General features: G+C 47.1%; 1 protein-coding gene across 21 annotated transcripts in view; it reads right to left on the bottom strand.

Annotated features, from left to right (window-relative positions):
- Msi2 (musashi RNA binding protein 2) overlaps positions 1 to 23238 on the bottom strand; it is a 367367-nt gene that overhangs the window by 128900 nt on the left and 215229 nt on the right. For all 21 annotated transcript variants that reach the window (XM_074046123.1, XM_074046129.1, XM_074046122.1 and 18 more), the window contains one exon: positions 6871 to 6919. In XM_074046123.1, the coding sequence (XP_073902224.1) occupies positions 6871 to 6919 (49 nt within the window). The remainder of the gene's footprint in view (positions 1 to 6870; positions 6920 to 23238) is intronic.

Below are 23238 nucleotides of genomic sequence, written 5' to 3'. Positions count from 1 at the left end.
CCTAAGAGAGGTCAACTGGCAAGTTTTGGGGGGCTACATCCACTACAAATTATACTGAGAAGAGTGGGAGGCCAAGACCCTCCTTCACTGGAGGTGGCCTAGGACAGATGGCTGGTTTCTTGTCAACTGGATTCCAATTCAGGTGCAGAACTAGTATAGATACCAATAATGATCAACCATTGGTTTTCAATGAACCCGTTAACACATCTCAGGCTTGAGGCAGGATTTGGTGGGTACTGAGCACCATCAGTGCTAACACCAAGGATGCCAGCAGATTTGAGGGGTGGGAAAATACTAGTGGCGTAATTCTAGCAGGGCAGACAGGTGGCAAATCTTGCTTCAGACACCAAAGTGGGCACTGGTATTTTTCAGGGTAATGTCTTATCATGTCAGAACAAATGTCACAGTCAGCTGAGATGTTACATGTCCTTATCATGCTTTCAAATATCCTTTTTCCAACTTACAAAGTCACATTTACTGCTTGAAAATCCCAGCCTTTAGGAAAAACATGCTTACATATCTTTGACATCTCACAAATGAAGCAATGCTTGCAGCATAATTTTTTTTTTTTTTCTGGGTTGGGAGACAGTATCTCTCTATATAGCCCAGAATGGCTTTGAACTCCTGTATCAGTCTCCAGAGTGCTGGGATTATAAACTTGAACCACCACACCCAGCTAAATTTTTAAAATTTAATTTGCGCCTTTGTGAATCTCTTTTTACAAGCCTCCTCTGGTTTTTGACAAAAAGGCACCAATAAACAATAATTACAGTGAGATTCTTAATCATCTTTATACAGCGTTACAATCTGAACTTCAGAGGTCAATTTCAAAAGTGAGCATCTGGCAGGTATTCAAGACATTAAGGGCTGTTTTTTCTCCTTACAAAAGCATTATCTTCTATCACAGCTTTAGTTACATCTTACTGGCACCATTTTAATAAATAAACTGATTACGCAAATTATGGAGTCCTTAAACTTGGGCCAACTGTTTTTGGGATGGAGGCTGAGCAAGCTTTGAGGGAGAAGCCAAGGTCTGGGTCCAATGGCCTTGGGTCTTGAGGTGAGTCTGTGGAAAGTTCCTCCCTCTGGCTGGATCTGCCCACCCAGCACCTCTCCAGCTGTGACAAGGCATAGCCACCCTGGGAAAGGATCCTTCTGTCCAAGAACCTGCTATAGCTGGTAGAGGAAGGACCCTTTTAAGGGAGCTGGTGGCTGTCTGGACCTGTTGTTCCTCTTCAAAGTCATTAGCATTACACTTAATAAGTGACTGCTAACTGTTGGGAGAAGTCATCCATCACACTGATCTTTATTTTTCTCTCAGTGGATCCTGTTTCTTTGCCTCTGGCTGTGTTCCACAGCAAACAGCCTGCTGGGTAATGGCAGCCACAGGGACGTCCAGGGCCAGAAACCATTCCCTCTCCAGCTGACCCTCCCCAGGCTACGGCATAAGCTTCAGAGACTCCCTGCTCATTTTCCATTGGCCCCCAACCATCCAGCTCTCCCCTGGAGAGACCCAGCAGTGTGGGGTTCAGGAACCCAGGGCCTGGGGTCAGGAGGAGGGACAAGCTGAGGTTCCCGTGGAGAGACCCTCATGCTGAGAACTCTGATCCCCCAGAAGGAAGTGAGTGTAGGATGATTTCAGTAACAAATATACCCACATTCCACTTTTTCAACAGGACTGAGGTTGTGGCGACAGTGAAGAGAACAGAGAGGAGAGCTGTTTTTTTCTCCCTCCCTCCCTCCTGCTGGCTCTCCATTCCTCAGCCCCCTGCCTTGTTGTCTCCTGCCTCAGGTCCTCCCCTCCAGCCCCACCCTGGGATCAATACCTAATGCTGAGTTCCAGATCTTATCTGAGTTGTACAAAGATAAAGCAACAAAGTTCCCCCAATGATTAAATCCTTCGATGATCAGCCCAGTATTTTTCAGACTACCTCTGATGACTCTCAGCAAATGCAGTGACTCTGAGAAAATTGGAAAGTCACCATCCCTTCTCTCCCCAAGCACAAATCATGAAAGGTCATGGGATTAGGGATGGGCAGAGCCAAGGAAGACCCCCAGCGACTACAAGTGGCTCAGCTCCTTGTCTGGCTATGGGAACCTACTATGCAGCACACTCAAACTTTACATGCCTTAGTTTCTGTGGAGGAGCACCATGGTCCAGCAAGAAGGGTTGGAGAACAACACACAAGGAAGTGCTCAGCCCTTAAAAATCACAACTCTCTAGCACCCTGACTGCACAGAGTGGCCAGGAGCCTAGGAGGCAGATCATACAGGCTAGGTTGACATCCCAGTTTTGCTTCCATCTGCACATGGCTCTGGGCAGCTCAGCTGGCCTACAGCTGTTTGCCATCCAGATTCTGTGCTTTGTGCAGGTACCATGCTGCTTTACTTCTGGGTATGTTCAGTGCTCAGACAGTGTTGGCTGTTTCTACTGAGATGGTTACATGACCTGTTTAGACTGCCACAAAGCCAGGATGGCAGAGGCCAGGGTAGATGCTGTGACATGATGCTCAGATCCACTGCAGGAACGAGGGATATTTCCCTTAGCACTGAGAGTGCTGATATGGTCTCAGCTGTAGGGCCCCTATGGGATTTCCTCATCCAAAAACCCCAAGTCCTACCAGCTTCATGGGAAGGGGAGGATGCTGTGTCCAGTGATGGATCACGTAGGTACAGAGACGTCCTCTCAGGGCCACCCTAGTTCTGAGCACCACAGACTGGCTTTTCCCTTTGCCACCCTCAATCAAGAGTTCTTCTTAACAAGCCTCCTGTGAGCTAAGCCTCTCTCAGAATTGCCTCCCCAGGTCCCCCACCTGCAACAACTGCTCACACCCAGTTACAAAACTTTGAAAAATAATTTTAAAGGTTAACAAGCTAACAGACAGACATGCGCTTCAGGTCTTGGGCTCCTCAATGCCAGTGCCCGTATTTTTAGAGAAAGAATCTGAGATGGTCAGTGGGTTGGGAAGGGAGACCCAGGCATGGGAAGGGTGTGGCTGAAGCTGGAGGAAGGCCATGCTCTAAGGCAAAACATCAGAAGACTCCACTGTGCGTGGTTCGGCACACTGAAGCAGAGACTGAACTCAAGTCCTGGGCCGCTTGTGGGATGGACACACGTGTCCTGGGATGGACTTGTCTTCCCATACCATGGATTCCTTCCCATGGTGCTAGTGGACAGGAGAAACCAACGGCCACGCAAAGCACCTGTCGGGAAGCAGGGACAGGAGGTGGCTAACAGAGGCAAGAGGGGAAATTCTGCCTTGACCTCTGCCCTCTAATGGTAAGTATGGGCCCCTTGAGCCTGGCCCACCTGCATCAGAAGGCTGGTAGGTAGAGGTCAATGCGCCTGGGGTTGAACGAAGCGGTCCTCAACAGGGCTTTGTGAAGGGCTTGATGAAGTACCCAACTGTGCTGTCACAGTACCTGGTGCTCACGGCTGAGCCTCTAAGAAGAGAGCTGAAGGCAGTTCCAGGAGAAAGGACTTCCCACCCTCTGCCACCACAGCCCTTTCTTGTTGATTATATGAGGGAGAAGCTGAGGAGGTGGAGGGAAGGCCGGGGCAGTGGGGTTGTAGTTTCTTTCACTTATCACCTGACTCCAATTAATACTCCAGCAGGCCTCAGACATGGGACCCTCAGTCCACAGAGGTGACTTGTAACTTCTTGCATGATGTAGTTTTTCCCCCCTGAATCTTTTCACTCCTGAAGCTGCTCTGAGTTTAAGCACCCATTCCGACTTTAGCACCTGGCTCAAGAGAAACTAGTCCTGGGCTGGTTTGTTGATGTTGCTTTGGGGGGGATACTAGGGCTTGAACTCAGGACTTTGAGTTTGCTAGGTAGGTACTCTACCACTTGAACCACATCTCCAGCCTGTTCCTGGGCTGTTCTGAGGAGTTGGAAAATGTGTCTGGACCAAAGCTTCTATCTACACAGAAATAACACTGGGAACAACAGGAAAGGAGAGGCAGATGCCAGGTCTTTCTTCTAGAAATCTGTTGACATGCCTCCCCCGCCTGCTCTTCCTGGCCCTCCAGCATCAGACAGTGCACCCAGGCTGTACCTGCCCAGGCTGGCTTCATGGGCCTGTGATCTGTGCAGTCTCACATGGCCCCATGCTTAGAAGGCGTCACCCTTGGTTTAATGTCGTGAAATTATGAGGCCCCACTTTTCCTCTTGCTCTGGGTTCCACAAATCATCTAGGTAGCTGGTCCTGCATCCATTACCAGAATCTTAACCTCTGGCAGGGCAGCAGATGCTTGCATAGACCCTCTGCCTTGGTCGGGGGCAGGAATGTGCACACACTAGGCTCTGCCCTCAATTCTCACAGGAAGTCTGGACTCCAGAGGATCAGCAAGGATATCCTGAAGCTGTTCTGAGCACCAGACACAGTGGCATTGACCTTCCTCCACCTTGTAACTGGTACCCTCACCCCCAAAGTCATAGATGGACCATAACCCCATTGCTTCACCCAGTGCCTTCCTGTCTTCCTCTCCCTTGGAAACAGAAGCAGCTTCATGCCCTGCAGCAGGACTCTGGTCAGAAGTAAGGGAGAACTTTTCCTAACACATACTCTGGGGCTTTGTCCAGAAATCCAACATCCTGAGTGAGAATCCTACCTCTGCCTAACTGTGTGACCTCAACAAGTCAGTGGCCCTCTCAGGATCCTCAGATGACAAACCTCTGTCCCTGATCAGCTGTGGGGGTGATAATGGCATGGCATAAGGCCCCAGCATAGGGCCTAGCAGCAGCAGATCATGAACTTTTCCTCCCATTGATCTTCAAAAAAGAAAGTCATGGGTGTGGGGGTACAGCTCAGTGTAAAACATGTGCTTAGCAGGCTCAAGGCCCTGGGTTTGGTACCTAGCACAGAAGGAAGAAAGGGAGGAAGAGAGAGAGGGAGGGGATATCATCTTGATGTCACTCAGGAACCTTTCAGGACTATGCATTCTAAGACTGGGTGCCACATAAAGATGGGCACTAAAAACCCTGAAACAATAAATCAATGGAAATGCCCTTCTTAATAAACCCCTCCCTATCTGGACACAATAAAGAGTGGAATTTGGAATTAGCAGCCTTAGGTTTGAGGCTCTGCTGGGTGGGACCTGCCTCCTGAGCCCTGGTTCTCTCACACACAGAACGGAAGGGACGGTAATGATAATAACAAGAACTAACATTTATGCAATTGACTCTGTACTTGGTGTTACACTCTCCAAACAATCCTATAAGGTGGTGTCATTGTTATTTCCATTTTACAGGTGAATAGACTGAGGTATAAAAAAGTTAAGTGCTTCCTCTCAAAGTTCCAGCAATTTGATCTGCTGTGAAGATCAAATTAGGAGACACAGGTGGAAGTTGTACTTTGGCCTTGTAGTTTTTTTAGGACAAGGTCTTGCTGTTGCTCAGGCTGACCTGACACTTGGGGGCTCAAGTGACCCTCCCACCTCAACCTCTTGAGTAGCTAGGACTATAATACATGTCACTATGTCTGGTTTGGTACTTGGAAATTATCATGTGGACATGACTAAGGATAATTGCAAATTGCCCATCACAGACATCACTTTCCTCCCCTCCCTTCTGTCAAGGGCAATGTGGTGGACCTGTGTGCTTTTCTTTTCTCTTTGCCTTTCCCTATCCCTCGACCTCCACCCCTGCCCATCTCTTCCTTCTGCAAACACTTGCCAACACCATAGTCCAGCTAATTGTCATTTTCCCATTTTGAGGACACTGTGGATGGACGAGTGAGATGGCAGGTTACCAGGCACACTTGGGGCATGCCCATCCTTTCCCCCTTCCACCAGCCACACCTCCCCCATCATTCTTTCCTCTCTTTCACTCAGCTGCCTTCTCCAAACAGGAAAGACGTACAGTCAGCGCTGGATAACTGCTTCTAATCACAGGTGACAGAAGGAATGTAAACAGGAGAAATATCTCAATGTAATCCAAGTGGCAAGGAAACTCAGCTTACTGGGCTCACTCGAAGCTCCCCAAGCCCTTGGAGAACACTCCTACACTCTTTTCTGCCACTCCACCTTTGCCTTGGAAGCTCTGCTCATTAATGCCCTGTTTATGGGAACCCCAGAAACCTGGGGCTTCTGGAAAACAGAAGAATGGAACGCTAAACCATAACCTCCTTTGACTCTGCTACCTCCGGGGAGGATTTTCTACATTCCTCCAATTTTTCTGTTCAAAGCAATAATTTTAATGTGCTCTGTTGGGAGGTGGTGGTCAGAGCTGCCTTTGACAATCTGTTCAATGCTAGGTAGGGATCCCAAGCAAAGCTCAAACATACAACATTTTGCACGTCATTCCAAAGGTACATGGACCCCAGGCTGAAATCCATTTTCTTTAACATGGATAGGACGGGAGGAGCACAGGAGAGAATTCAAGTGAGAGCCGATGTTTCTAAGTTCATAATCACTGTACTCAAAGAACAAACCTAAGACAAGACATTCTTTCTCTCAATCTCTCTGTCTCTCTCTCTTTAGATTGACAATCTGCTTCTAAACCACCTCCTTCAATGCAAATCGAGAACTCAATTGAGTAATTGCCATGAATAATTTCCACTAGGATCACTTAGTGCTATGGTTAGCAAGGGACTAAGAAAGCCAGGATTAGAAAGGTAGATCTAAATGTCTGTGCTGGGTGGGGTTGCATACTTCAGTGAGAGTTCCCAAGCCAAAAGGGGGTTTTAATAGGTGGGTATTTGGATTCTTTGTGCTATGGTGGTTGTCCATTAATGTAGACCTGTAATAGATGGTCATCTCTCCCTGCTTGATTCTGGACTCTTCCCTATATCTCTTGTCAGTGGTATTGGAGGTGAGAAGTGATGTAGGCCAGGAAAAGGTGAAGGGGCATGCTGGGGCCATCTTACCTCTGTGCCTGTTGGTGGTTTTATCAAACATCAGCATTGCATCCTCCACCTACCAAAACAAACACAGAAGAGAAGTTGCTTTAGGAATTTTCATAAAATACACAAAACATTATAAAGAAATATTGTGTGAGGGTGAGGGAGGTATTTTTGCCATTATTAGGAGTAACAGTTGATCATTAGAGAATATTTTAAAATACCATAAAGTAAAAAAGAATCACTTGTTTTTCTACCCAGCACAACTCTAGTTAACATACGGTGTATTCTCCTTTAATGTTTGGTTTTAAAAATTCTGTAACTATTTTAATATGGCTTATATCATATTGATGTAGAATGTTTTTCCTTTTTCCTTAATCCCTTCTTTTTCCTTTCCCTTCCATTCCTCCCTTCCCCCACTCCTTTTTTTTTCCACAAGCAATGTTAAAGCACTACAAACACCCCAGCTCACTACATCACGAATACTGTCTTGACTGCTGCATCATTTCATGGAGCAAGAAGCCATAACTTCATTATTTCCCTTCTCATGGAGACCGAACTTGTTTCCAGTTATGAACAATGAATGGAACTCCAGCATCTTTACTGCCATGGGTTGAACTGTCTCCGAAAATTCATATGATAAAGTCCTCACTCCTAGTGGTGTAACCAGAGTGTATTTGGAGCCTGGGTCTTCAATGAGGTAATTACATTAAGATAAGATCACTGGGGTGGCCCTGATCCAATATGACTGGTGGGTGTCCTCATAAAAAAAGTTTAGGACACAAACACACAGAGAGGTCAGCTACAAGCCAAGGAACAAGGCCTCAGAAAAACCAACACTGCAACACCTTGTCATGACTTCTAGTTTCCAGAACTGTGAGAAAATAAATTTTTGTTGTTGAAACCATCCACTCTCTGGTACTTTGTAACATCAAAGAGGAGAAACTACCAAAGGTATCCTTTCTCTTTCCAGGCATCCTGCAGGCTCTTTGGAGACCTCTAGCAACAAGATTTCAGGATCCATACTTGCTTCCCATGTAGATCTCAAGAAACTCAAACTTAATAACCAGATTTGGCTTCAGCATCTACTCCTTTTGTTCTAAGTCTAATCCCTTATTCCCCAAAACATATCTTTTTTTTTTTCTTTTGGTGGTGGTGTGGTTTGAACTCAGGGCCTCATGCTTGCTAGGCAGGTACTCTACCACTTGAGCTACACTCCATCCCTTTTTTTTCTTTAGTTATTTTGGAGATAGGGTATCATATTTAAGCTTTGATATTCCTATCTACATCTCCCTCACAGCTGGGATGACAGGTGGGAACTACCATGCCCACCCATTGGTTGAGATGCAGCCTCTCAAACTTTTTGCTCAAGCTAGCCTCTAACTGTGATCCTCTAGATCTCTGCCTCCCAAGTAGCCAGAATTACAGGTGTGAGTCACGGGTGCCTGGCTTATAAAACTCATCTTTAGCACAGATATGTGTCCTAACTAACCAACTACTTATTTAAGCAGAGTGCCTGCTCTCTTCATTCATTTACTACTCACAGTTGGCAGCAGAAATACAACCCAACCCATGTGGTTGTGAGTGGAAAAACTGTTAGCCAGAGCTGTGTCCTTGGAGCATTTCCCATATGTGTATGTGGCTGGGAAGGACTGAGCACCATTGATTTGTGCTCAAAGGCTCACAAATGAGCTTGGGGGCCTGCGCTAAGCCAGCTGAGAAAAGGAATCATAAGCTATTCATTCCTCACTCCTCCCGGACTGCAAGCTCCAACTGAGGAGAGGGCCCTGGGTGATCCAAGGAAACAAGGTTTACAATGGTGCCTCTAGACAAATCAAATCTATTTTTCTAGATGCTATCAGATATAATATGGGGAAGAGCAAAGTCCAGGTAAGAATGGATGAGGGGGTAGATAAGCCAGTCACAAACCTTGAAGGGACTGGCCTGCCTGAAAAACCCCTTCCGGAGGCAGGGCCCCTTTTTGTTGCTAAGCAACCAAGCCTGAACAAACAGGCTCCTGGGGCCTTCCCCTTCTGGTCCCCACTCCTGCAGTCAGTTGCTGGGGTGAGAGTGGCCTTGCTTGGTGACTCCTTCAGCAGGGAACTGCCCCCTCTCTCCTGGGCAGCAGCTGGCAGGAGCAGACGATGGTAGTTTGGAGATCACTTGAACAGGAACTCCTTCCCCAGGCCCCTCCCATCCTGGCAGGCTTGAAGAGTCCCCCAGGCACCTGCTGAGGCCTGTGCACACCACAGCCATTCTGCCTCCCATGCACCACTCAAGCAAAACCACCATAAGATCAACCGGTGTGTTTGTACACAGAGCAGTCACACTCCAGCATATGGCATCTTTGCCTCAGACCCCAGGATGTGTGTGATAAGAATCCAGATGCCTGGGGTGCGGGGTGTCGGGGGTGAGCCCTGCTGCAGATCGGATTGGGCAGGTAAATGTGACATCTGCTTCTTCGCACCCATCTCCACATTCTCCCAGATGTCTGCCAAATCCTTATTTTGAGCTGAAAATGCCTAACAGTAAGGAAAACAGCCTCCCTTCTGTGTTGGCCGTGTTTTGGTACTGAGATTCGGATCCCCTTAGGAAATAAATATTTTGAATTTACGAAATGTATTTTCAAAACCCTTTATCAGCAGTGTGTAATTGGCTCCCTGTTCTCCATGTTGAGTTTTGACACTTTCTTACACAACCTCCAATACTCACTCCACCCTGGTGAGTATCGAGGAGGACCTGTGTGTCTCTGGGGGGCAACCATTGTCATAAAGAATAGAGCTCTTTCCTCTGTAGTCCAGCTGTACAATGGGACTCACAAAGACCTCCTGAATAGATAAAGTGTCAGGGCGAAAGAAAAATTCTATTAACACTTTACTGAATACAATGTCTAAGAAGGAGCTAGAGAGGAAAGAGAAAGGGAAAAAAAAATCAATATGGATAGGTCCCAGTGCTTGGGGGGAGAAAACTTTTCAGCGGTTGCAAAACACTTATTAATTCAGAGAAGCCATCAATACGATGGAAATCTGGCAGAACAGCAAGAGCCGAAACTAGGAGAATTTGAATATACAAAGACTGAATAGAATGAAAAACATGGCCTCACACCGGGCCTGTTTCTCACGGTTTTATGTGAATCAAACAGAAGCTGCTTGTGTGGGTTCTCCATTAAGGGGAAATGAGGGGCACAGTTGAGGTAACTGGTATCAACCCCGGAGCCAGGGAAACTAGAAACAATCTCAGCCTCTCTCTGTCTCTGTCCCACATGAGCGCACACATCCTTGTGAAACCCGAGTGGATTAGCTGGCTGTGTAGTCAGCAGGCCGCTCTCACTCAAGGTCTACAAAGGGTTGGGGGGCTGTAAACAGGAGTTTTTCTGACCTCAGGTAGCAAACCATTGCTAAATACTCCTTGAGGGATACTAGCCTCATCCCTGTGATTAACACTGGCATTTACTTTGCGTTGATGACATTTTCACATGCTACCTTACAGATCTCTTTGTACCTGGCACAGGCACCTGCAGACCTACTGGTCTTGCAGATCCCAGGGGAAAGAGGAGGACAGGAGGTGCCTGAACCTCAGCTTGCTTTGTCTCGTGCTTTGGCGCGAGCCTGGTCTGTTTGGAGAGGGCCTTGGTTCAGCCTTGAGATGTGCCTAGTAAAGACTGAAGCAGATTTGCCAGAAGTCCTGGCATTTTTAGTGGTGTATCTTTGGGAACAAAAATGCAAAGTGACTTTTAAGTGTGTGGTCAGGAATGGGAGGCTTTGCTGACACCAGAAGGTCTCGAGTACGTTTTTCTGGCTATGGCAAGACTTGATTATGCTGTAACATCCTTGGCAGTGCGGGAGAGTGAATGAAAGGGGAACCTGGCCGCTGCTCTCTGGAGCCACGGGTGTTGGTGGGAAGGGCCACCCGAGGCTTTGTTAGGTCACAGATCTCCTGGGCCCTGTCCTATTTGTGTTTCTAATGGACTTCCAGGTGCTGCAGCAGCTAGCCAGACCCCCTTTTTCCTGCTCTACTCTATGGAATGAGAAACAGGGCAAAGGTTTTACAGACACTGGACAGAGCCTGCTTCTTACTCTAACATGCACTTGGCGTTCAACACGTGGAGTAAAACCTCTCTTCCAGATGATCCACTGCAGTGTGGCAGCAGTTCCCCCTCTCTTTGTTCCCCTTCTCTTGACATTTATATTTTAACATCCTGAAAATAATGACGGTAGGACCCGAGGGGGAAAAGATGACAAGAAGAGGGATTTCTTAGTGGCAGCCAAGCTGCCTCTGCACCTGATGCAGGAAAAATTTCGATTCTACATGGATGATACAAATTTTCCTTCTAACAGATTAAACTCCTGCTAAAGTCTAGATCAATGCCAACTAAATCTTGATTAGAAAATTGAGCTAATGGCAATTCTGTTTACTCTTATGCAACCTGTATTTATTAGGCACTCCCTAAGTATAAGAAAGAGGCGAATCACATAGTTCTAGGCAGACGGATCACAGGGATGGCCCACACTCTTCACCCTGTAATTTTGTACTTTCTCTTCCCAAACAGGAGGCGTCTACCACCCCATCTCTTGAATCTGGACTTCACTTATGGTGGCTAATAAAATGAGAGAATGGTGTGCCTGTTTGAGGCCTGGCCTTGAGGGGATTCACATGCTTCTGTGTGTCCTCTCTCAGACCTCTGCAATCACCATGGGAAGGGTATGCCTGGGCTGACCATGTGGGACAGGGCCAAGTCCCCTCATTTGTCCCAACTGAGGCTAGTCTAGATCAGCTGACAGCTAGATTGACTCCTCCAATCTAGATTGCAAGGCCAGCCAAAATAAGCAGAACCACTCCCAGTGACCTCTGGACACGTGACATACACAGTTTGTGTCTGCCACTGAGGTCCTGTGGCATTTTTGTGGCAACAGATAATTCATACATGGTTCCTGTTCTTTAAAAAGGAGAACAAAAAACTTGCATCCAGAAGATACATAGTCTTAAATGATACTAGAGAATAAACAAAGGCAAGAAAGCGGACAGAGAAGAGAAAGTGCTGAATGTGGACTGAATAATAATCCATCAGGTTTCATATTCCAAATGGAACCTTGCAAATGGGACACAGGTATTAGAGTGTGGAAGCACCTCTTCTCAATCTCACTCCAGCAGCAAGGTTGAGACCAAGATCCCAGAAAAGCCAAGAGAAATTGGCAACACATTCCTCACTAAATGAGTACCATGGAAAATCAGGAATAATTACCACTCAAGTCAGTGGGTGATGCCTCTCTAATCCTAATTCATTTAATGAATGGGCAAACCCTCTTTTGAGTGAGTTAAAAGTCTTACTGTGAGCCAGATATTCTTGCTGGGTGATTGTGGAAGTACCCAGATGGTGCTGACCGTATCCAGAGGTTAGACTTTAACCAGCCCAGCACACATGCTGAACTGAATTAAGACATTTTTAAAGTCACAATGCAAAGATGTTCATAAAAAGCGGGGCGGAGGGGTTAAAAATTCTGCTTATCCACTTGGATGGGCCGAGGGTGGGACCCTAGAGTGTATCCCCACCAGAGCACTGCCTCTTCTGCCGAAGCCTTTGAAGTTTTCTGTGCCTAGGTACAGAGCAGGTGAGTAAAGGCAAACTGACTTAAGGACACAAAACTTGTTCCCAGAAGAGATTAAAGAGAAAAGAGCTGTTGGTGATGACTCAGCAAGCACCAGGAGCAGGCAGGTGGTGTGGTGCAAAGCCTGGGGAGGGGAACTCCAATCTCAGTTCCACCAACACCTCAGGGAGCACAAGTCGCTTGCATTCAAGGAGGGAATTGTATGAGATGGTCCCTAAGATGCCCTTGTAAGGGTTCTGCCTAGAATGCAGAAAATGGGCAGCAGGGGTGACATCTGGGAGCATTGTGTCCCCTCCCAGTCCTTTGCAAACTCTGCTCTGTGAGGCTGTTCCAGAGCTTTGCTGTGGTCAATACTCCCCTAAGAAATTTCCTACTTGTGGGACACAAAGACACCCACACAGCAGATATATCAACAATAAAGCAGGAAACGGCACTTCAGATGGGCCTTAAGTCATCTGGCCAGCTACAAGGAGGTGGGGAATGGGCGGGGGCAAGAGGAGACCCAGCTCTTCCAACACTCTCAGAACAATTGCCCTTGAATTTCTCTTCCTGCTCCCACTCAAACACTTCAAGTATGAGTTTACATAAACACCCTCAATTATAAGACCAGGATGCTTAGTGAGCAGGGCTTACAGGCTGTAATGTGCTCTATGAACTCCAGGTACGAATGCTGCACAGTGGAGACCTGTTTGATGAGGTGGGTCGCCCAGAACACCGGTGCTGGAGCCTGTATGTCGCTAACAGCCATAGGTCCTGGGTTATTTCAGAACACGGGAAGGCCCTGTTCTTTTTTGGCCGGTCTGGACACAGATACAATGGGCTTCTGCCACAAAGCTCACTAGTGGTGTCTCGTCTATTGAAACAGGACTTTTCAGTTATGTTTCAGCCATGCAAAAGGAGGGGTTGATCTAGCTTTAATCACTACCCAAAAGGAAGAATGGGGAGGCGAGGGAGTAGGCTGGAAAAAATCCCATTAGTTCATGCTGAAATCTAGATCAGTGGTTCTCAGCCTTGACTGCTCTCCAGGAGCACCTGCTGCTGAGGCTGCTCCCTGGCCTGCTAAATTATCACTCCAGAGGACATCCTGGAGTGAGAATCTTTCCCCAGTGACCTAGGTGTCACCGAGGTGGAGAACCACTTTTGTAAAAGGCCAAATGTAGCTGGTGGAGTCTCATTCTCAACCAGCATTTGTGTTGGTGAGTCCAAAATAAATAATCCATACTGGTGAGCCTTCAGATGTTTAGTGCTGAGATGTTGGATGTCAAGACCAAGCAGACTCGCTGCTGCACGCTGCTCTCTCAGGCTTCTCCAACTAGTCTTTGTACAAAAAAGCCAGAGTTCTGTCTGGAAGTAGCTCAGAAGAACCAACAACAGAACCCAGAACTTTAAGGAGACCTAATGAACCTGCTGTTTCTTTTCCCACAACCACCAACAGCCCCACGAGACAGGGACCATCACCATTTCTCTGAGGCTCAGTTTCCCTATTGGTCAGATGCTGGTCTCAGGAGCCCAAGTTGCACCCTGCCAGTCCCTGTCTTCCTACCCACCTTGGTTCTTGCCTTCCCTGGTTGCAGGCAGGTGAGCTTCTCAGCCACCTGGGTTCTGGGCATTCACCCCAGAGAGATTCCAGGAATGGTGGCATCTTCAGAGAATCTGACCTCAAAGTGCTACCAGGTAGTACTCCCCTTGTTCCAGAAGTTAAAAAAAAAAAAAAAAAGTCTAGTTTGCACTACCCCCTGTGCTTGTTTATTTCAATTCATACCATGCCTTAATTGAATAGCAAGAGAGAGAGTCTACTTCGTTTCTCCCTAAATTATTTTTCTAATTTTGGTGAAATATCCATAAGATTAAATTTGCTCTTTTAACCACGCTTTAGTATTCAGTTCAGGGGCATTAAATACATTCCCTAAACTCTTCAAAGAAGGCTCCCAAGCCACTGGGGTATGGTGGTGCACACCTGTAATCCCAGCTACTTGGAAGGCAGAGACAGAAGGATCACTGGCTTCAGGCTAGCGTGGGCCAAAAAAAAAAAAAAAAAAGTTAATGAGATTCTATCTCAATTACTCTAGTCACATTAGCAGGACGCTTCTTTGTCAGCTCTATTTTTCCTTACTTTCACTTTATTTTTATTCTTGTGGGGCCATTCTATTTCCCATTTCACTTAACTAAACCAAACCCAGTGTTTATCAAACAGCAGATATGAACGTAACAAAGGGAGACCTGCCCATAGGGGACTGGAGTGTATAGTATCTACAGATAACTCTATCCTGGAGATCGAGGCATTTTCTACCAAAGGCAAGGTCTCCTGCTAAGTGATTCTGATGTACAAGTTCTTATCAGGCTCTAGTTACGAAATGTTCCCCCCCACCCAAAGTAATGACTATTGGAACACTACCATTTACCAGAGTTTAATGGGCAATTTGCAGAGCTCATTTAATTTTCATAGCTCTGAGGTGGATACTACTATACCCATTTTATAGGTGAGGAAATTATGGTTCATTTACATTAAGTGATTTGCCTGGGATCACACACACAGCAAACGGTAGGGCCAGGATTTAAAACCAGATGCATTCCTTCTATTTCCTACTAGTCTCCTTTAATTGTGTTTTACTCGTTAAAATCCTCAGGCTTAGTGCAGTGCCATTGTCTGCTGGATGAACCAACAAATACTTAAAACCCTACTAAAAAGTTAAAGAGGTGATTAGGTAACCTTAGGAGATGGGTGCACACTCTCACTGGAGGCTTGGAAGAGGAAGAGGGGCATAACTGCAGAGGATACAGGGCTCTGTTTCTTGCAGATAAGCAAATCTAAAAGTTGGAGATCACTGGGCTCCTCCATAGTCACAGGGCAAGCTGGTGGCAGGAGCTGGAACCAGGTGGGGGCCCCAGAACTCAGTCAAGGTTCAACCCATGACAGTCTATGCTGTGCAATGAGCACTAGTGTTTCCTATCCTAAGGCTGGTAGAAGACTTAGATGGTAGCCATGAGAGCCTGGTACCGAGGACAAGCTCACCATATCAGAGGCTGGTCTGATTCACAGCCCCACCAGGGCAATCTTCTTGCTGTGACTGACATACACACACACACACGCACGCACGCACGCACGCACGCACGCACACCCCCAACCCAGTGCTGTGTTTTCCCTCTGCAAATGGACAGCCACTGAACAGGACCAGCATGCCCTTAGAGCAGTCTCAGGGCAGGGGAAGCAGGAGTCTGCCCCTGGCAAGTATGGTTGGGGTGGGGCACCCCTTTAGCTGTACAAACAAAGCCCTGGGGTGGCCCCATCCTGGGGAGATGGGCAGCAGGCATTCTCTGAGCTTAGGAAACTCTGAGCCAGAGTTAGGAAAGGAAGAGGCAAAAAAGGTGGTAGCAGAAGGACCCAGAGAGGGGCACTGAGGAGGCTGGGCATGAGCAGCAGTTGGATCCGGCAGGCTGACAGCTGTCACAAGGAAATGGCATCTGGCCTAACGGCCTCTTGTGTGAGGCTCCTCTGAGTGGCGGCTGCTGTGCTCTGGAAATCCAGGGCCCATTTTCAGGTTTTCAGCACTGGTTGTGAGTGAGTGCGTGCGTGCATGCATGCATGCAAGTGTGCTGTGGGGGAGGGGAGTGGCAGGCAGGCTGCCTAATGCTCCTTTCTTCCCTCTCTCCACCCTCCAACCTCTCCCATCAGGCCTCACCTACCGTGAAAAAGGCCCAAACCTGCCAGCTCCAGAGGAGAGAGGCAAATCATTAGGGGAGCACTGATGTGCCGTAACACTCTCTTGCATTCCCATTAAACAAATACTAAACTGCTAATTGCCAAAATACATCTCCACGACTCTGACCGAACAGGGGAAGGGTTTATAATTACCAAGTGTGAAAACGCGCAGCCTGTAAGTAACCACCTCATCTGTCCTAATACGGGCTGATATTGATGGGCATGAAATAAACATCAGGACCAAATGGAAAAATCATCCACATCTCCTGTGGCCAATGCAATCTCAGATGGTGACAAGCGTGGCTGCTGCCATCCTCTTGGGGAGGGGAGAGAGAGGGGAGAGGGGTTTTGTAGGCTTGGGAAGTCCAGGTTTTAATCCCAATGCCATTCCCTCAGGCCATGTGCTGCTTCTTTCTGTCTGCAGAACAGAGAGGAAAAGACATGGCTTGATGGTGGGATGGAGGGCTTGTCTGCATCTTGAGAGGGTCAGGCACCTGTGGTGGGGGACTTCCGAGGGCAGACTCCCTCTACTCTGCCCCTTTACAGACCAGCTGAAGTAGATGAAGAATGAGGTAGAGCCTAGCCAAGATGACACTTAATTCATTAAGTCAATATTTATTTGGCTCCTCTGTCTGCCCAACACAGAGGTGGTCACAGAGCACAAATGAAAAGACTATGAGTTGAGATGACCCTGAGGCTTTCTGGCACCCTCCCTTGCCAAGGTGCTTCCTATGTTCTGCTTCCTGACACCTGGATGGTATGGAAGCAAACTCCAGTCTGAAGGATTCCAGAGCCCACCACTTGCCTTGATAGTGAAGAAGAGGGTGGGGGCAGGGATGGGAGCTGCAGGCCTCCCAAGCCCCTTCTCTCCACCAGCCTGCGATTCTGATGAACTCAGTCAGTTCTTGAGGTGAATGTGTGTTGGTGGCCAGAGGAGAGAGGAAGTTGCATTTGTCTCAGGATCAAAGATTCAGGAATTAGAACTGACCCAGAGGTCGCCACTCTACTTTCCACCCAATGCAGGAATCCCTTCTCCAAAGCTCCCCTGAGTCCTTTCTGTAACTTCAAAGTCTCAAGCACCTTGGCCCCAGGAGTGAGCTGCTCAGGCCCCAATACAGCGTTGGTAGCACTTAAGAGGCCCAAAATAGCAGCTTTCTCTGCTCCACAGTCCAATTTGGGCAGGAAGCAGAATTCTGTGAACTGTATAGCATCAGCCACCTGAGTGAATGTTCCAAGCACTGCCCACCCTCAAAGGTTCTCCCTGGGACTTTAATGGAATCTAAAATAGCTCCTGCTCCTTCCCCTTTGGGCCACCTGACAGTCAATCTCCCAGGCCCCATGGCCCCTAAAGTCATCCCCAGAGTCCTGGGTCAAAGACCCCCATGAATTGCTCAGTTCAAGTCCTGATTCTCAGACATTAGCAAAATGAAGGAAGCACTGAACTATTTTTAAAAACATTCTACTTTGTTACTTTTAAATTCCCAAAGCGTCTTCAAATAATGGTTAATACAATGCTGATGAGAACAAAGATCAAGTGTAGCTACAGGCAAAGGACTCGGTCACTTGGCAAAGTTACTCCTTGTTCAGACAGTTCCATAAAATCTCTGAGGCAGAAAGGACTGAGAAGATAGCTCAGTCCCCTTATTTTCCAATGGAACAAACAGAACCTTGGCGATTCCACAGCTACAGGCAAAACAACAGTGGCTGAGTAAAAGGAAACAGTGTGGTCTCACAAGTTCTGGGTTCAAATCCTACTCCACCATCCCCACCTGTGTGTGATCTTGGCCAGGTGCTCCCAGTCTGCTCAGCTGAAAGTCCTTGCACTGAAAGGACTGATAATCACTGTTTACCTTCCTCTCAGCCTTGAAAAGTAGAAATTATTGACATAATATCCAGGAAAGCATTTGGCCAGTGGTCAGTGACTGCCCAATGTCATTACCAATATGCTTCCCAGCCCCAGCACACACAGATGCTCGCAAGTATCTGTAAGATGAGAGCTGCACGATGGACTAACAGGCTTTGTATCGATTGTCACGCACTCCAATTTAGTGAATCAGTATAGACGAGTGAGGTTTAATCTCAGAAGTCTACCTATCCTTATGAACTGTGCTGCAAGGAGCCATATGCAAATACACCATATTTCAGATGCACAAAGGGAGTGGAGGAGCAAATGGTGGTATAGCCTACAATGGGATACGCCTTGAAACAGAAAGAAAGAAACCACAGGTACCCAACTTGAAGGATCTCAAGGAATTGAGTGAAAAAAGTCAATCTCAAAGACTAATTCCATTTGTGTAACATCCTCAAAACGACAAAATTATTGTGATAGAGAACAGGGGTAGAGGTGGGGAGCATGTTTCTCTGTGGTGATGGGACAGTTCTGTGTCCTGAGCATGGTGATGGTACTAGAACCCACACGGATGAAAAATTATCAAAGAACTGCATATGCGTGCACACGTATGCACGCACACAAGAATGCACATGGGAAACCTCCCATGATAACTGATAATGTACCAATGATGATTTCCTGGTTTTTAACAATGTACTATGGTTGCAGGAGATAGAGAGAAGGGCACATCAGGGCTCTTTGTATTATTTTTACAACTTCTTGTTAGTTCCAAACTATTTTAAAATAAAAATGTATAATAATAATAAGAAGAAACCACAAGGGGGCTCATTATTTCAAGAAGCCCTGTGGCAGATCTCAGTTCATGATGCAAACAATTATGCCCTAACTCCTCTGGATTTGGTAACATGGGTGTAAACACGGTACACACAGTGTAGGAAGATCTACCCCTTACCTGTGTCTCGTATCTGGGCCTGGCATTCACAACTCTGAAACACCATCCTGTCACATGAACACCTGTGCAGGTGGCCTCCCCGCCCGCGTCCTCAGGACAATTTAAATGCAGCTCTTCGCACCCTACCTACCTACCGCCTACTGGATAACACAAAAGAAGGTACCCGTAAGTGCTTCCACGTTGAGTTTCAGAAAGATTTTACAGGATAAAGAAAAAATATTCCAGTGGAAAAGAGCATCCAGTCCACTGGTTTCTAGTTTCTCTTTCTTAAGCTACCAAGAGTAGCTCTCATTTAATTTTGGGTACACAGACCTTATACGTTTTGAGACACTTCATATATCAAACAAATTGAACTTGCTAATTTAATACTGGTGAGGTAGGGGAAATTATCAATCCTCACCATTACTGTAATGGAGGTTTCTGGTGAGTGATCAGGGTGGGATGGGCTGGGGTACTGTGTCTAAAGCAAGCACTTTTGACCTGTTAGTTTGGGTGGTGCCTGATACAGTTCTTTTGGAGTGATGAAGTCAGCTGAAGGGCCCTGCATTTCTTCTGTGGACCCCAAGGATGGAAACCTCTAGTCTATTCATTTCCAAACCATGGCTCAGATCTTTGCAAATGAGTATTGATAGAATAACCAACTCTCTTTCATAATCCCCAAGCCACACAACGCCCCTAGAAGGGGAAAAGGGGAAAAAAAGGGGAGGGAAAAACCGACATCTACTCTTTAAAACAACCAAAAAAGTACTAACTCAAGCTGCTTCAAGACCCAACAAGCATGTTTTTCTTTCATTTATTTCTACATCAACACTCTGAAGGATAAAGATCTTTCTCATTTCAAGAGCTGTCAATTTGCTTTAGTGCTGTGTTTTTCATCTGTTTGAGGTAAAGAGGAATTACAAAGCAGGCAAATGAAATAATGCACTGCAATCTAACATATTTTGGCAATTCAAATTGGGACCAGGGAAAAAGGAAATTAAACAAGGATGACAGGCCACACAGCACACCTGTGTTGCAGCGCTTGTCCACCCCTGCCTTTCCTCTACTTGCTAACTTTATAACTCAATGAAGTCCTCCGCTGCAAACTGTACTACTTGATAGCCCCCTCGAATTCTTCAAATCATTTATATATGTCATACAACTCATTCAATATTTTTGCTTTCTGAAGCAGAAAAATCTCATAGCTGCCGGTAAACTGTCAGGTGCTGTTACTTTAAATACCCCTGTGAAATAGCACAGGGGCCAGCGGCCTGTTCCTGTGGGTTTCCTACCCTTCCCTGCAGAAATGAACAAAGACAAATGCTTCCCACAAGCCACGCTGTAAGAAACCCTCACCCCATCAGGCTTAAGGGTTTGGAACTTGCATGGAACTACGATGGAACTTAAAAAAGAAAAGGAGTCTTTAATGTCCTTCTCTCAAGGTTCCTCTACCAGTGACGATGCCCCTATTTACAACTCTTCTTGCTTTTAATCAAATTGCTCCACCTGCTTGGATTCCTAATTTCTCTCCTCTCTCTTTAATGCTGCAGATTTTCTAGGAGAAAACAGGAACTTCCAAGGCCAAGATGGCTCAGCAGACCTCAGCGGGCACTGAGGAAACTTGACCATTGCAGGTGAGCCACAAGGAGCTGGCCAGACTGTGTGAGAGCATGGGGGCTGAGGCTCCTTTGAGCTAAAGGAGTCTCCTTACACTCCCCACCCCACCTTAGTCACCACTAATTTGAAATCAAATGATAAATGTGACAACAGGCCTGTAGTACTAACTTCTGCAGAATGGCACCTGTGTACTAGGCTGGCCAACCCACTCCTGGTGCTAGAACAGACTGGCTGGGAAACACAAAGGGCTCTGACCGTCTGTGGACAGAGTGGCATCGTCGGCTCAAGGCTGCTGAATGCACAGATTTTCTGGTCACCTGACAAAAATGGAATTTCAGGGGTAGAAGCATCTATTTGCTGGCTGAGGTGGCAGGCACATCTTGCCTCACCTCTGGGAGGGGAAGACAGAGAACACTGGAGGCAGGAGGAGTGCTGACTCTGAGGATGAGGACAGCAATGCCCGCTCTGAATCCCAGTGACTGTGCCGAGGGGGGTGTGGCCACAGAAACGTGGATCTGTTTAGCTAGCTTTAGTTCCTTTAATACTTGGTGTGGCTTTTTAAAATTGAGAGGAGAGGCATGGAACATTACACTACTTATGACTCACACCAGTACAAACGAGCATATTACCATCTTGCTTTAAATTATCAGGGAAGGAAGAAACTAAAAGGCTGCCCGGATGCAGCCACCATTCCCAAGAGTTCCCCCTACTGCCTCATCAAGAAGGTCCCAGGAGCCCAAGCTCTCCAACCCTGGCCCCTGAAGAGGTCTGCAGAAAACCCAACCACCAAGGAGCCATAAGTCCTATGAGACTGCGACTGAGAAAGAAGACAGGGAAGCCTCACAGGACAGACCAGCGGTGATGTGACAAACAGCCCTACTGAGGAAAGAACCAACACCCAACACTTATGTGGCAGACAGAACACAAATGTGCCATTTCTGCCCTGCTTGTCCCGGCTGGGGAGGTGAGCAGAAGCGGACACTCCAACCAAAGGATGAAAGCAGTGGCTGATGATGGCAGAAGGAAGTGCTGGGATAGGATGAATGGCGACATCACCATGTGGCTACAAATTACAGGAATAAAGCAGGCTTCGAAGGGTGGGCAAGTTTTGAAAAAGCAGAGTAGACCTCAGAAGGGTCTCACTCGTGGGGACAATGGGGTTAATGCTGCCAGGAGTCCATTAAGCTGGCAACGCCCTGGGCCTGGAGCTAAGGAAGGGGTACAGGAAGACAGGGGATTCCCAGACCAGCAGGGAGGCCATCTTTGACTCTGTACTCTTTCCTCTGTGGCCCAGGAAGGCTGGAGGATTCAGACCGCTCCTCCTTCCTCCTTTCGTTTGAGAGAAAAATATTTAAGAGAAACACTCTCCAGACAGCTGAAATTCCCCCCTCGATAGCCCGATTTAGTTATTTGTCAGGATGCTGCAGCGAGGTTATTTTCAGACTTCCACATGAAATAGTAATACTTAGCACTTCCAATTCATCTCCCAAGCAGTTTTCAAATGTCAGGTCATTAATCCCTGGTACCCTTGAGCAACCACGCTCTGTCCCATCTCTAACTGGGAAGACAGAGGCAAGGCTGCTCATGGAACCCTATCCATTTCTGCAGTGACTTAAGGCATTTCTGACTTGGGTGTCCCCTCACCTGGCCTCCAGGAACCATTTTCATTGAAGATGACCCTGTTCTCATGAACGAGTCACTGCTGCATCAAGAATCCTGAAAACACAGCTCCTCAAGCATCTCACAGGGTAGGTGAGTGCTCACCAGGTGAGCATCCAGGCAGCACTCACCCTGATCTCAGCAAACATCAGTTGCTCTCAGCAGGTGCCCCACACAGCTCAGGAATTCTATCTTCCCCTTACCTGTCCTGCTGAACCCATCAGCATCCCTGTGGGCTGAGAGCTGTACTCTGTTGCACACACTCTGTGGCACTGAGAACTAAACCATCACTTTCTGGGACAAACCAAAGGTTTCAGAGGGAGGCCTTCCTAATAGGGACTTACGTCATCTGACATTGCTTCCCTTCTCTCCTTAAAACACCCCAGATGTCCTCACAGTCAGCACCAAACCTTTCAACCTCTATTGAAGACCCCTGACTTTAGTCCTCAAATGGATTTTGCATTCATCACTTAAAATGAGGTGAAAGGGCCAGGTGTTGTGGCTCACATCTATAATCCCAGCTACTTGAGAGGTGGTGTAAACAGGAGGTCCAGGCTGGTTTAGGCATAAACACAAGACTCTATCTGAAAAATAACTAAAGTAAAAGGGCTGGGCATGGCTCAAGTGGTAGAACACCCTAACTTCAAACCCAAGTACTGAGAGAGAGAGAGACAGAGACAAAGAGAGAGAGAGACAGAGACAAAGAGAGAAAGAGAGAGAGAGAGAGAGAGAGAGAGAGAGAGAGATTTCTGTCATTTAAGTCTTCACTTTATTAGTCATGTGTTCATGTTGGGTCTGAAGGCTAAAGGGTCACGGTGTATGGCCTGGGCCAGGGAGGGCAAACCACAGGGAGAGGAGGTGGGTGATGAAACATCAGGTGGCTATCCCTCATCCTGGCCCTGGCCTCGATAATACAGCCCCTGTAATCCACAACAGCACTTCCAGAAGGGCTACTTCTGCTGCTGATGTGGTCCTCAGTTGACCTCCACCAAATCATCATCTATCCTGACCCTTTATCTAGTGTCAGGTGGCT

This window comes from Castor canadensis, chromosome 11 (genome assembly GCF_047511655.1).
Source record: "Castor canadensis chromosome 11, mCasCan1.hap1v2, whole genome shotgun sequence".
Lineage (NCBI taxonomy): Eukaryota > Metazoa > Chordata > Mammalia > Rodentia > Castoridae > Castor > Castor canadensis.
This window is presented reverse-complemented; position numbering and strand designations above follow the sequence as displayed.